This window comes from Dromiciops gliroides, chromosome 3 (genome assembly GCF_019393635.1).
Source record: "Dromiciops gliroides isolate mDroGli1 chromosome 3, mDroGli1.pri, whole genome shotgun sequence".
Classification (NCBI taxonomy): Eukaryota; Metazoa; Chordata; class Mammalia; order Microbiotheria; family Microbiotheriidae; genus Dromiciops; species Dromiciops gliroides.
In genome coordinates, this window is record NC_057863.1 from 2285915 (window position 1) to 2299567 (window position 13653).

A 13653-nucleotide genomic window follows, 5' to 3' on the forward strand; every position below is an offset into this window, starting at 1 on the left:
CAATCTCATTGTTCCCACAGGTCAATGTCCAACCCTCAGATGATTTCCAGACGTTACTTCCAGCTCCGGTCCTATAACCCCAGAACCTAGTGGATATTTCCAACCTGAAATCCCATTTGTGTCTCCGATTCAACATATCTCAAACTGAACTCACTGTCTTTCCTTCCAGACCTAGCCTAGTCTTTGTCCAAGATACCGCCGTTCTTAGTCTCCCGGGTTTATAACCTCAACCTTATCCCAAACTTCTCACTTCACTCTCTACACTAGTGATTCCAAACGCAAATGGAACAGGGCCACTAAAGCCATACTGAAGGATCGCTGTCAATGCACACTGAATTAGAAAACCATACAGTAACACTACCTATGTACTTTGGTATTTTTATTTGTTCAATTACATTTTAGTCAGGTCCTGGTGCAGGGGCCAATGCATTTGAAGCCTCTGCTGTGTGGGCAATCAGCTGCCAAATGGCCCATCTCGCTAACCTTTCTCTTCTCTATCCTTTCTCTTCCTTACTGAGCGAGCCATGGTTCCAGTTCAGGCCCTCGTCACCTTTGGCCTGGACTGTGGCAATGACCTCCTAATTGTTCTCTGTGCCATATAACTATCCAAATGGTATTAGTCAGGTCTATTTTCGACCATGTTATTGCTCTTCACTGAAGGGCCAAAAACTGGCGCCTCCCAGTTAGCTCCAGGATAAGACCCAAACTTAAACAGCCAAATCCTCTGTGAGGTTCTTAGAGGCAATCACAGCCTGGACTCGGTATCCCTTTCTAGATTATAATGGCACATCACTAAGTCAGGTAGTCAAAATGCATTGATTCAGCACCCTTAGCATACCATGCTGGGGGCTTTGGACATAAAGGCAAGGCAAAAAACACTGGGTGAGGAGCTCCCATTCAAAGAGGGAATCAGAATGTAAATAACTCTGCACAGACAAGTGTATACAAGATGGAAGGGGTTAGGGGGTGGGGAGGATAGGATTTTGAAGAAAACAGGGGCCCCCACAAAATGGACGTGAAGAGAGAAAGTCTTCCAGCCAGGGATGTCAGCCAGAGAAAAGGCACTGATTCAGAAGGTGGAGTGTGGTATGTATGGAACAGTAAACAGGCTGCTTTAGTTGGACCACAGATCCTAGGGAAGGTGAGTAAAGTCTAGAAAACTAGAAAGGCAGGAAAAGATCATGCTGGGAAGGGCTTTAGGTGCCAAACAGAGGGATTTCTATTTGACCCTGGAGGAAAAAGGCTCCGGAGCCACTGAAGTAGTCAGACCTGATCTTTAGGAAAACTCACCAGTTCTTGAGTGGGGGACAGACTGGAGTAGGGAGAGCCCAGAGAAGGCAATTTTAAGAGTCCAGGTGAGAAGTGGCTAAGAAGTGACGGGGGCCTGTACCAATGTGGCGGCTGGAGAACTGGAGAGAACTGCAAGTACATGAGAGATGTCACAGAGAAAGACGTGGAGTGAAACCCAAGCCAAGAGTCAACCACGATACCAAGATTGTGAGCCCCAGTGACTTGGAGGACAGTAGTATCCTCAACAGTAAGAAGAAAATTGGGAAGAAGAAACAGTTTAGGGATAAGAAATTCTGTTTAGAACACACTGAGTTTGAGATGACTAAGGGATGCCTGAGAAACAGCTTGTGATGGTCTAGGAGCAGAACCCAAGAGAGATCAGGGCTGGAATGGACTTCTGTGAACAGTCTGTAGAGACATGGTAACTGAACTCACAGGAGGGGATAAGGTCACTTAAGCAAGAAAACAGAGAAAGAAGAATGTGGTACAGGAAAGAGGGTCGAGGGCAGAGTCTAGAGCAGGGCTTCTTAAACTTTTTCCACTTGTGACCCCTTTTTACGTGACCCTGGGTACAGAGGCACATAAAAAAGGCACACGAATCAAACATTTACTGCCAAATTTTTCACAACTCCCATATTCACTTATGCAACCCCATATAGGGCCACAATCCACAGTTGAAGAAGCTTTGCTTTAGAGGGACTCCCATGGTTACGAGGTATGACATGGATGAATTTATCCATCCTAGGAGACTAAAAAGTGGTGTTCAGACAGGGGGAAGAAGAATCAGGGAAGAGAAATGTCACAAAAGAGACATTTGAGAGAGAGGGAGGCAGGAGAGATAGTGAACAATAGGGCTTCAGAGAGCGCAAGAGGATGAAGACTGAGAAAGCACCACTGGGTTTGGCAATTAATAGATGACTTGTAAGTAGTTCTCTGCCTCTCAGCATATGAATCAGGTTTCTTTCCCAACATATCTAGCTTGGAAAGTATGACCATCAATATTACTTTCTACTTATTTTGCCTGTTTTAAAATCTCTTTAAATGCACTGTGTGTCATCTCCCCCAATGGAATATCAGTTCCTTGAAGGAAAGCCATGTGTCACTTCTGTCTTTTGTCCCCAGTGGTGAGATCAGTGCCTCACACACATCTGCATATCTGGTGACTAATGAATGCAGGGATCAAAGGCCAACTCTCCGTCCAAATGTCCAAATGTTGTCCTGAGGGTCAAATGAGGCCATATTTGTAAAGTACTTAGCTCAGTGTCCAAACTGCTCATTCCTTCCTCCCATCTCCAACCCTCCTTCCCCCCAGTAAAGCATCCTACAGGAATTATGTAGCGTCTGTAAAAACACAGCACCAAAATGATTAGACATCGTTCTTTTCAATGAACTGTTTAAATAAGGAATTCTCAGCATTAGTCTTTCAGCCCTCCCACATCACTCCATTTTTTACCAGTGACACTGAATGAGTATCCTTAAAAACCAGAAATGAGAATGCAGCTGTACTTTCTTAGTCTCACCGATATGATGCGGTCTCCTTTACGGAGCTCTCCACTAAGATCAGCAGGCCCCCCAGCAAGGATAAAGGAAATAAATATTCCTTCCCCGTCTTCCCCTCCAACAATGTTGAAACCAAGGCCTGTGGATCCACGATGAAGAACAACTTTCCTTGGTTCTCTAAAATGAGAAAGAGCAAATAATTGAGCCACTTCTTAAAGTAATACACAATTTGTCCTTCTCTTTACCAGAAATCTCCATGAGTCAGCATTCCAACAGCAGCAGCAAACACTTCAAGTCTTTTCTGAATCATGACACCAAAGAATAAAATATGTCCTGCAGTAGCTCCAAGTATATTTCACTGTATGATGATTTTTAAAAGGCTGTTGCCTCTCTGGGGGATTTCTGGTAGCTCTCTACTCCCTGAGAGCCAACAATCCCATTGGAATCCTTCCGATGTGGAGTAATTTCCAAACACAGCAGACCCCTGCTGATTGCACTGGGTATGAGGGGCAGGCGGACGTGGGGAAAAGCACCCCCAAAGCACCAGGCACTGAGCTAGGCACTGTACAAATACGACTTCCTTCTCCCTGGGATGGAGCACTGAACGCCTGCCCAACTCAGAAGCACCAACATGTTTTCTGACCATACCCTCCTCAGCTGCCCTTTGGCCACCACCCAGGAAGCTGCTCTGGGTACATGTGTTTGCACCCTCCCTTTTTCCTCTTCTGGAACATCAGCTTCGAGAAGGGCAGGGGCTCTCTCTCTATCTCTAGTGCCAAGCACACAGGAGACACACATAACTTGTTGAAGGAATGTATCATAAAGGACAAAATATAAAACTGATTGCATAAAACTTTTCCGGCATTTCTGCATGAATAAAACCAAAGCCGGCAGAATATGAATGACCAACTGGCAAAACGTGTTCCATGAGAGGCAGCCACCAAACTAGAGGAGGCATAGTTCTTGTCACTATATTCTTCGCATCTAGCACAATGTCTGGTACATGGGAGGTGCTCTAGACACCATGTTTATGGGTAACTAAAGGAATGGGATAGAGAAACGAAACATTCCTGTTAAGGGAAAGGAAAGGGGCAAAGTTAATTCTTAGCCACTCACAGAGAAAGCCCAAATAACATCGGATCCTCACATAACAGGAAATAAAAACTTATTTATATTTGCCATTCCAGTTAGCTTTGCTTTTCTGAAAGAGACCTCACCAAGGCACTCCAATACAGTACTGGTAGCATTACCTATGTATTAAAGTTCACAGAAGCCTTTTAAAAAACTTACAGAATAGGGGCAGCTAGGTGGTGCAGTGGATAGAGCACCGGCCCTGGATTCCGGAGGACCTGAGTTCAAATCCGGCTTCAGACACTTGACACTTACTAGCTGTGTGACCCTGAGCAAGTCACTTAACCCTAGACTGCCCCGCCCCACCTCCCTCCAAAAGAGAGAGAGCATGGAATACTTTTATCTGTCAGATTTATGGACGGGAAGAATTTGGGATCAAAGAAGATATAGAGCATGATACAAAATGTAAAATAGATAATTTTGATTATATAAAATTGAAAAGCTCTTGCAAAACTAATGTAACCAAGATTACAAGGAAAGCAGAAAATTGGGAAAGAATATTTGAAACGAATATCTCTGAGAAAGGCCTCGTTTCTCAAATATACACAGAACTGAGTCAAATTTATAAAAATCCAAGTCATTCTCCAATTGATAAATGGTCAAAAGACATGAACAGGCAGTTTTCAGACAAAGAAATCGAAGCTAGCTATAGTCATATGAAAACTGCTCTAGATCACTATTGATCAGAGAAATGTAAATTAAAATAACTCTGAGGTATCACCTCACACCTATCAGAGTGGCAAATATAACAAAAACAGAAAATATTGGCTGTTGGAGGGGGTGTGGGAAAACTGTGATGTTAATCCACTGGTTTCTTTTGTTTTGCTTTGGTGAGGCAATTGGGGTTAAAGTGACTTGCCCAGGGTCACACAGGTAGTAAGTGTCAAGTGTCTGAGGCTGGATATGAACTCAGGTACTCCTGACTCCTGGGCTGGTACTCTATCCACTGCACCACCTAGCTGCCCCGCTAATCCACTGTTGGTGGAGTTGTGAACTGATCCAACCATTCTGGAGAACAATTTGGAACTATGCCTAACCCATAACCAATGTGCCTACCCTTTGACCCAGCAATACCACTACTAGGTCTATATCCCAAAAAGATCATAAAAAAGGGAAAAGGACCCACATGTACAAAAATATAGCTGCTCTTTCTGTGGTAGCAAAGAATTGGAAATTGATGGGATGCCCATCAATTGGGGAATGGCTGAACAAATTGTGGTATATGAATGTAATGGAATATTACTGTGCTGTAAGAAACGATGAGCCCAGAAAGACTTAAATGAATTGATGCTGAGTGAAGTGAGCAGAACCAGGAGAACATTGTACACAGTAACAGCAACACTGTGTGTGGATCAACTGTGACAGACTTAGCTCTTCTCAGCAATACAATGATCCAAAATAATTCCAAAGGACTCATGAAGGAAAATGTTCTCCGCATCCAGAAAAATAACTATGGAGGGAGCAGCTAGGTGGCACAGTGGATACACTTGACACTTAGTAGCTGTGTGACCCTGGGCAAGTCACTTAACCCTCATTGCCCCTCAAAAAAACAAAAAAAAAAAACCCCCAAAACTATGGAGTCTGGATGAATATTGAGGCAGACTACATTTTCTTTTTGTTTGTTTTTTTTCTCTCCCTTTTTGGAGGTTTTTTCCCTTTTGTATTGATTCTGCTTTCACAACATGACTAATGTGGAAATACGTTTAATGTGATTGTACATATACAACATATATCACATTGGCTGCCATACTGGGGAGGGAGAAGGGGAGGAGAAAATTTGGAACTCAAAATTTTATGAAAACGAATGTTGAAAACTATCTTTACATGTAACTGGAAAAAAATAAAAATACTATTAATATATAGAAAAAGAACTAAATGGCCTGGTTTCTCAATGCAATGTTACAGAAGAGCTCTGCCAATCAAAAAGATGGAAGAGGTATTCTTTTGTCATATATCTGCCGAGAAGCAATCCAAATTCTCTCAAATCTTGAAGATATGGCTTTCTCTTAGGCCCGGACCTAGCTAAGCAGGCAGGCTGGAGGGAGATAGAAGAGGCTCGCTCCTTACCTTGTAATCTCATCATCTCCAGGCATCCCTTTGGGAACTGGGGAGTATCTGGCTGGTGACGCTGGTGTTTGGCCCAAATAAGCCGGTGGACTAACGTGGTTATCCACAGGTTGAGAATAAGCTATAAAGACACAACAGGGAAAAATACTTAAAGCAAAGAGCCAATTGCCTGAGCAATACATCATGGGAGATATTTATTTGGTCCATCGATTCAGTAAGAAAATTTCCCTACGACCAACATATTTACCATTCTGGAATTATTCCCATTGTTCAGTCTTTAAGGCTCTGTGGATCTTTCCAGCAACACAGACTGTAAGCCCTACATACATTTGTAAGCTGTTCACTGCTTCCTGCTTGCCCCTCCAATAACTGACTGTCTTTGCTTGACACCCTGGAAGCCCGTAATTCATGGGGGCAAGACATCTCGTGATGGGGCCCTGTGGTCCAGCACCGGAACAAAGCGAAAGCTCTCTCGGCTACTAGGGACTCTACACAGACATGACCATCCCATGATAGCCCCTTAGGGAGACCATAACAAGTGTGGAAGATTGCACAGGAAGACCTCCATAAAGTCAAACACTTTTATCTTATCTGGCTACTTCCTTAGGATAACGGAATGAAAAGGAATTCAGGGCTCAGATGACCCGTGGGTAATTGAAAGGCTTCCCAGTGAAGAACAGGGTCTGAGCTAGGGTGGTGGCCAGGAGAGAGGAAAGTCATTTTATAGAAGTAGAATCAACAAGACTTGGTAAATAACTGAATATATAGGGGAGGGAGGGAAGGAAGGAAGCAAGTATTTATGAAGTACCTATGATGTACCAAGTGCTGGGCCATGACTTTTACAGACCATTATTATTTCCATTTTCCAGTTGAGAAAACTGAGGCAGACAGTGGTTACATGACTTGCCCTGTCCCACAGCTAGCAAGTATCTAAGGGTGGATTGGAACTCTGGTCTTCCTGACTCCAGGCTCAGCACTTTATCCAAGTGAAGAGTTAAAGAGGAGTACAAGGCTATGAACATGGCTAACCAGAAAGACAATGACTCCCTATATATGCATAGGGAAGGTCAGGAGAGACTGCATATGGGATGAAGCGACAAGGAGTTCTCTGGGCAATGCTGAAGTGCCTGCAGATAATGCAGTAGGAAACATCCAACAGGCAGCTAGTGCTGCAGCTCAGGCGAGAGTGGTGGGAGTTATGTGTGCAGAGAAAGCTGGACTTTAGGAGGCCATCCAAAGACCCAAGACAGACAGGATGGCTGATGTCGAAGAGAGGAGACCCCCAGAGTGGCCTCAGAGGGCAGAACCACAGGCAGCTGGTGAAGCCCTGGGTTCAAGGAGGCGAATTTAGAGGTGAAGTCATGAAAACCTTTCCAGCCGTTAGGCCAAGGTGTGTCTGAAAGTGGAAGGCACAGTGCCAGGAGTACGGCAGGCACAGCCCGAAGCAGACTGAACAATCACTACCTGGGGGTGCTATCAGGGAGAATCCCATTCAGGGGTTTGTCATATTGTTCACCTCAAAAGGTCTGTGGTTCTGTGGGATTCAGTTCTAAGGTTCTTGAGGGCATTTCTGCTCACCTGGAACATGGATTAAGCTCTTATTTCTTTCTGAATCTGATGTGTAAGAAGAGGGTTAAAGGGTCTCTAAAAGAGAAGCAGTTCTCACTGACGTTTATCCCTCTCTCTAACACCACCACCATTCATTCCCCCTAGGGTACCTCTCACCAAAGGTAGCTGTGACACTACAATGGAGAGAGTGCTGGGCCGAGAGTCAGGACGACCTTAGTTAGAATGTGTCCTCAGATACTTCCGAGCTGTGTGACCCTGGGAAGTCACTTCACCTCATGTCTACCTCAATTTCTTTATCTGTCAATTGGAGATAAGAGCACCTATCTCCCAGGACAGTTATAAAGATCAAATGAGAGAATATTTGTAAAAAACCTGACTTGGCACAATCCCTGGCACACAACTATGTGTGATATGTTTATTCTTACTGCCCCCCTCATCCCAGAGAGCCATCCAAAGGAAGAAATAATCTTTTTAAAGACAAAAGAGGTTTAAAAGATCCAGTATTAATAATGATCAATCGAGAATGACAAGGAAAATGTCTGAAAACATATATACTTGTGGTCTTCACACTTTTGCAAAGGAGTGGAGAGATGCTCATCTCTTCTGTGAAATGACGCTTGCTCTTTGTAATTGGACACTCATTCTGGCTGGTTTTTTCTATTTACATTGTTGGTGTCATTGTCTACTGTTTCTTAGCTGTGCTGGCTTCACACTCCATCAGTTCATGGAGCCTTTCCCATGCTGTTCTATTCCTATCATATTTGGCATTGCTCACAGCTCAGCGACAGGCCATTAGTGTCACGTGCCACCATTTGTTTAGCCATTCACCAACCAATGCTTTGTTCCAATGCTTCGCTATCACATGAAGGACACACCGAAATATTTCTTTGTATGTAGGGTCCTTTCTTCTTATCAATGGTCTCTCTGGAGTAAAAGGAAGTGGACTTAAGGAGTCAAAGGGGGGGCAGCTAGGCGGCGCAGTGGATAAAGCACTGGCCCTGGATTCAGGAGTTCCTGAGTTCAAATCCGGCCTCAGACACTTGACACTTACTAGCTGTGTGACCCTGGGCAAGTCACTTAATCCCCATTGCCCCGCAAAAAAAAAAACAAAAATAAAGGAGTCAAAGGGAAGGGACATTTTTGTCAATTTATCTGCACAATGCTGAATTGCATTCCAAAATGGTTGTACTGATTCACAGTTGCATCAAAAACTTCCTGTAGCTCTTCCAACACTATTCACATTTTAAAAAATTTTATTTTTGCCATTTGAGCCAATTTTTAGGGTGTGGTGAAACCTTTTCATTGTTTGAACTTGGATTTCTTTTACAATTAATAATTTTGAACAGCCTTTCATATGGCTGTTAATAGTTTGTAATTCTCCTTTTTGAAAAGTTTGTTCATAAACCCTTCCTTTCTTATACTAGGTGCAAGTGATTTTGTTTGTGGAGAAGTTTTTCAGTTTCATGTAATCAAAGTTATTGTATATTTTTTCTTCTGTAATTGTCCCTGTCATTTATTTGGGTAAGAATATATCTGCCCTTAGCAGTAAGAGATATAGGATTACTCTTATTTATTTTGGTCTTTAAATATAAAGTTCACATATCCATTAAGACTCTATAGCAGGGCAGCTGGGTGGCGCAGTGCCCTGGATTCAGTAGGACCTGAGTTCAAATCTGGCCTCAGACACTTAACACTCACTACCTGTGTGACCTTGGGCAAGTCACTTAACCCCAATTGCCTCACCAAAAAAAAAAAAAAAAAAAGACTCTATAGTAGAGCACTACTGGGGCGGTGCCAGGATGGTGGAGGACAGACAGTGAGCTCTCAAACTCATGACACGATCGCTCCAAAAAACCTCCAAATAACGCCATAAGACAATTCCTGGAGCAGCAAAACCCACAGAAGAATGTGCTGAAATCATCTTCCAACCAAGGACAGCTTGGAACGTCGGGAAGAGGGAGCTGCTGCGCTGAGACAGGAGTCGGGCCCAACCCCACAGTCACCCTGACACAGATCCAGTCCCAGGAAGTCCTCACCAGAGAAGGAGACCCCCCCCCAGAGCCTCTGAATCAGCTGAAGCACCAGTGTCGTCTGGAACTAAGCTCACAGTCTGGTGAGAGGGCTAAGCCCTGGGCAGGGGAGAGACTACAGGGGTCTATGCTGGTGCTGAGGCAGAACTTGGATTTTACACCCCTGCTGGGAACCAGGAGGTAGGTTCGAGTAGCAGTGGCCCAGGTCGGGGAGGGGCACAGGCTCGTAGTAGCTAACAACCACAACACACAAAGCTGGTTGATTAGCAAGTTGGTCTGGGGTCATCCAGGACCAGGGAACAGACCAGGTGAGGGAAGAACCTGATTCTCCTTAAATCATACCACCTGGGACTTCTTAAGCTTGGGATACTGCAGCCTGGAAACAGTGCCCCACTTTAAGGAGCTAAAAGTCAAGTAAAAGAAAGGCAAGATGAGCAGAGAAAGGTGAGAATCATAGAAAATTTCTTTAGTGACAAGGAAGATCAAGGTGCACCTTCAGGACCCCTATATCTAAAGCTTCTAAGAAAAATATGAATTGGTCTCAGGCCATAGAGGAGCTCAAAGGACTTTGAAGATAAAGTTAGAGAGGTAGAGGAAAAAATGGAAAGAGAAATGAGGGTGATGCAGGAAAGACATGAGAAAAAAAGTCAACAGCTTGAAAAGCCAAACTGGCCAAATGGAAAAGGAGGCACAAAAGCTCTCTGATGAAAATAATTGCCTAAGAATGAGGATTGAACAAATAGAAGCTACTGACTTTGTGAGAAACCAAGACACAATAAAGCAAATCCAAATGAATAAAAAAAAAAAAGAGGGCGATATGAAATCTCTTCTTGGAAAAACTGCTGAACTGGAAAATAGGTCCAGGAGAGATAATTTGAAAATTATTGGTCTACCTGAAAACCATGATCAAGGAAAGAGCTTAGACACCATCTTCCAAGAAATTGTCAGGGAAAATTGCCCTGATATTCTAGAAGCTGTAGATAAAATAGAAATTGAAAGAATCCTTTAATCACCTCCTGAAAGATACCCCCAAAGGAAAACTAGGAATATTATAGCTGAATTCCAGAGCTCTCAGGTCAGGGAGAAAATATTGCAAGCTGCCAAAAAGAAAGAATTCAAGTACTGTGGAGCCCCAGTCAGGATAACACAAGATCTAGCAGCTTCTACATTAAAGGACCAGAGGGCATGGAATACGATATTCCAGAGGGCAAAGGAAATGGGATTACAACCAAGAATCACCTACCCAGCAAAACTTGGCATATTCTTTCAGTCTGTGTTCAATTAATATCTGTTCTTTCTTTGGAGGTGGATAGTATGCTTCATTATCAGTTCTTAGGGATTATCTTGGATCATTACATTGCTAAGAACAGCTAAGTCATTCACAGTTCTTCATCAAATAATATTTCTGTTACCATGAACAATGATCTACTGGTTCTGTTCACTTCACTATACATTAGTTCACATAAGTATTTCCAGGTTTTTCTGAAAGTATCCTTGTCATTTCTTACAGCATAATAGTATTCCATTATAGTCATTTACCACAACTTGTTTAGCCATTCTCCAATTGATGAATATTGCGTCTCAATTTCCAATTCTTATTCCCCATTGGGCATAGTTCCAAACTACTCTCCAGAATGGTTAGATAAATTCACAACTCAATCAACAGGGCATTAGTATCCCAATTTTCCCATATCCCCTCCAACATTTGTTATTTTCCTTTTCTGTCATATTGGCTAATCTGATAGGTGTGAGGTGGTACCTCAAAATTGTTTTAATTTACATTTCTAGAATAAAAATAATAATGGTGATTTTTTTTATTAGGAGGAATTTTTACTGTACATTCTGCTCATCACTGGGAGTTATTCAAATTTCTTTTACAGCCTGAATAGAAAAAGAAATTAATTCTTATTTTAATATCCTAAATGAAGATTTGGGACTTTCTTACCTAAATTTTAGTATATCATCTAGTAAACATGATTTCCAAAAGGTAAACTGCAATTCTCATGCTATGCATGTTTGTGTTACCTGTGTCTTTATGTAGGGAAGATACCTAGGCACCACATTCTTATCGCCCTGCTAATAAGGTTTGTTTTTTCCTTCTGGCACTGATGAGGCTCATGTTAAAATCATTTGTCTCAGAGATCCTTCTGATACATGTATGTGTACACAAGAGATCCTTTTGTTATATATTAGCTATATGTATGTGTATATACACATATATGTATACACTCATACATGTATATACAGAGATAAAGCCATATATTATCTAGATGTATATTTACCTACATATTTTAATATATACACACATTTATACACACACACAAAAGGAAATAACTAGAAGCAAAATACATATGTAACATATGGGTATTTCTTAAACATGAATGTAATGTAATATTTTAAAAAACATATTTTTGTATTATAGTCATGGTGTGAAAGGAAATCAGAAAAGGGAAAAAACACAAGAAAGAAAAAACAACCTCTACCCCCATCCTGGCCAAAAGGTGAAAATGGTCTGCTTCAATCTGCATCCGGACTCTACAGTTCTCTCTGGATGTGGAGAACACTTTCCATCATGAGTTCTTTGGAATCGTCTTAGATCACTGTATTGCAGAGAAGAGTTAAGTCTATCCCAGATGATCCTCATACAGTGTCGCTGTTACTATGTACAATGGTTCTGCTCACTTCACTCAACATCAGTTCATTTAAGTTTTTCTGAAATCTGCTTGCTCATCTTTTTATAGCATAATAGTATTCCATCATAGTCATATACCACAACTTGTTCAGCCATTCCCCAATTGATGGGCATCCCCTCAATTTCTAATTCTTTGCCAACACAAAAAGAGCTGCTAGAAATACCTTTTATGATCTCTTTGGGATACAGACCTAGTAGGGGTATTACTAACTCAAGAGGTATATACAACCCCAAAGCCCTTTGGGCAGAGTTCCAAATTGCTCTCCAGGATGGTTGGATCAGTTCACAACTCCACCAACAAAGCATGAATGTTCCAATTTTACCACATCTTCTCCAACATTTATCATTTTCCTTTTTTGTCATATTAAGGTATGAGGTTGTACCTCAGAATACTTTTCATTTGAATTTCTCTAAGCAATGGTGATTGAAAACACTTTTTCATATGACTATAGATAGGTTTGATTTGTCTGAAAACATTTCCTTTGATCATTTCCCAATTGGGGAATGACTTGTAATCTTATAAATTTGACTCAGTTCTCTATATATTTGAGAAGTGAGGCCTTTATGAGAGAAACCTGATACATACATACATACACACACATATGTATATACATATATATGTATGTATATATATACATATATATATGTGTGTATATATATACACACACATATATATATGTATACACACACACACACACACACACACACACACACATTCCCATTTTCTGCTTTCCTTTTAATCTTAGCTGCATTGGTTTTCTTTGTGCAAAAACTTTTTAGCTTAATGTAATCAAAATTACCCATCTTATATTCTGTAATGCTCCAATCTCTTGTTTGGTCCTAAATTCTTCCCTTATCCATAGATTTGACAGATAAACTATTCCACGCTTCCCCAATTTGCTTACAATATCACCCTCTATGTCTACACCACGTAATCTACTCTGCTATCAGCCTGTTTTATGGGTGAGTTCATCCCATTCATACTGAGTTATGACTGCTGTGTATTTTCCTTCATCCTACTTTCCTTATGTGTTTGTCCTTCTCCCTTCCTCCCTCCCCTCTTCTCTCTCCTTTCACGGTGTCCCCACTCAAAAGCGTTTTGCTTTCAGTCACCACCTCCCCCAATCTGCCCTCCTTTCTATCAATAACCTTCCATTTTCTTCTCCCCTCTCCTTCTATTTCCCTGTAGGATAAGATAGATTTCTATACTCAATTAATCATGAATAGTTTTCCCTCATTTAGCCAATTCCGATGAGAGCAAGGTTCAAGCATGTCCATCACCTCTCTCCATTTCCCCTCCACTATAAAAGTTCTTTTATCTGAGATAATTAACCTTATTCTACTTCTTCCTTCTCTCAGTACATCCCCTTTTTT

The 13653-nt window shown here is 41.8% G+C and overlaps 1 protein-coding gene across 32 annotated transcripts in view; it reads right to left on the reverse strand.

Annotated features, from left to right (window-relative positions):
* Positions 1-13653, reverse strand: part of DLG1 (discs large MAGUK scaffold protein 1) — a 223962-nt gene that overhangs the window by 35360 nt on the left and 174949 nt on the right. For all 32 annotated transcript variants that reach the window (XM_043994514.1, XM_043994505.1, XM_043994504.1 and 29 more), the window contains 2 exons: positions 5989-6109; positions 2811-2967 (listed from right to left, as the gene is read on the reverse strand). In XM_043994514.1, coding sequence (XP_043850449.1) covers positions 2811-2967; positions 5989-6109 — 278 coding nt within the window. The remainder of the gene's footprint in view (positions 1-2810; positions 2968-5988; positions 6110-13653) is intronic.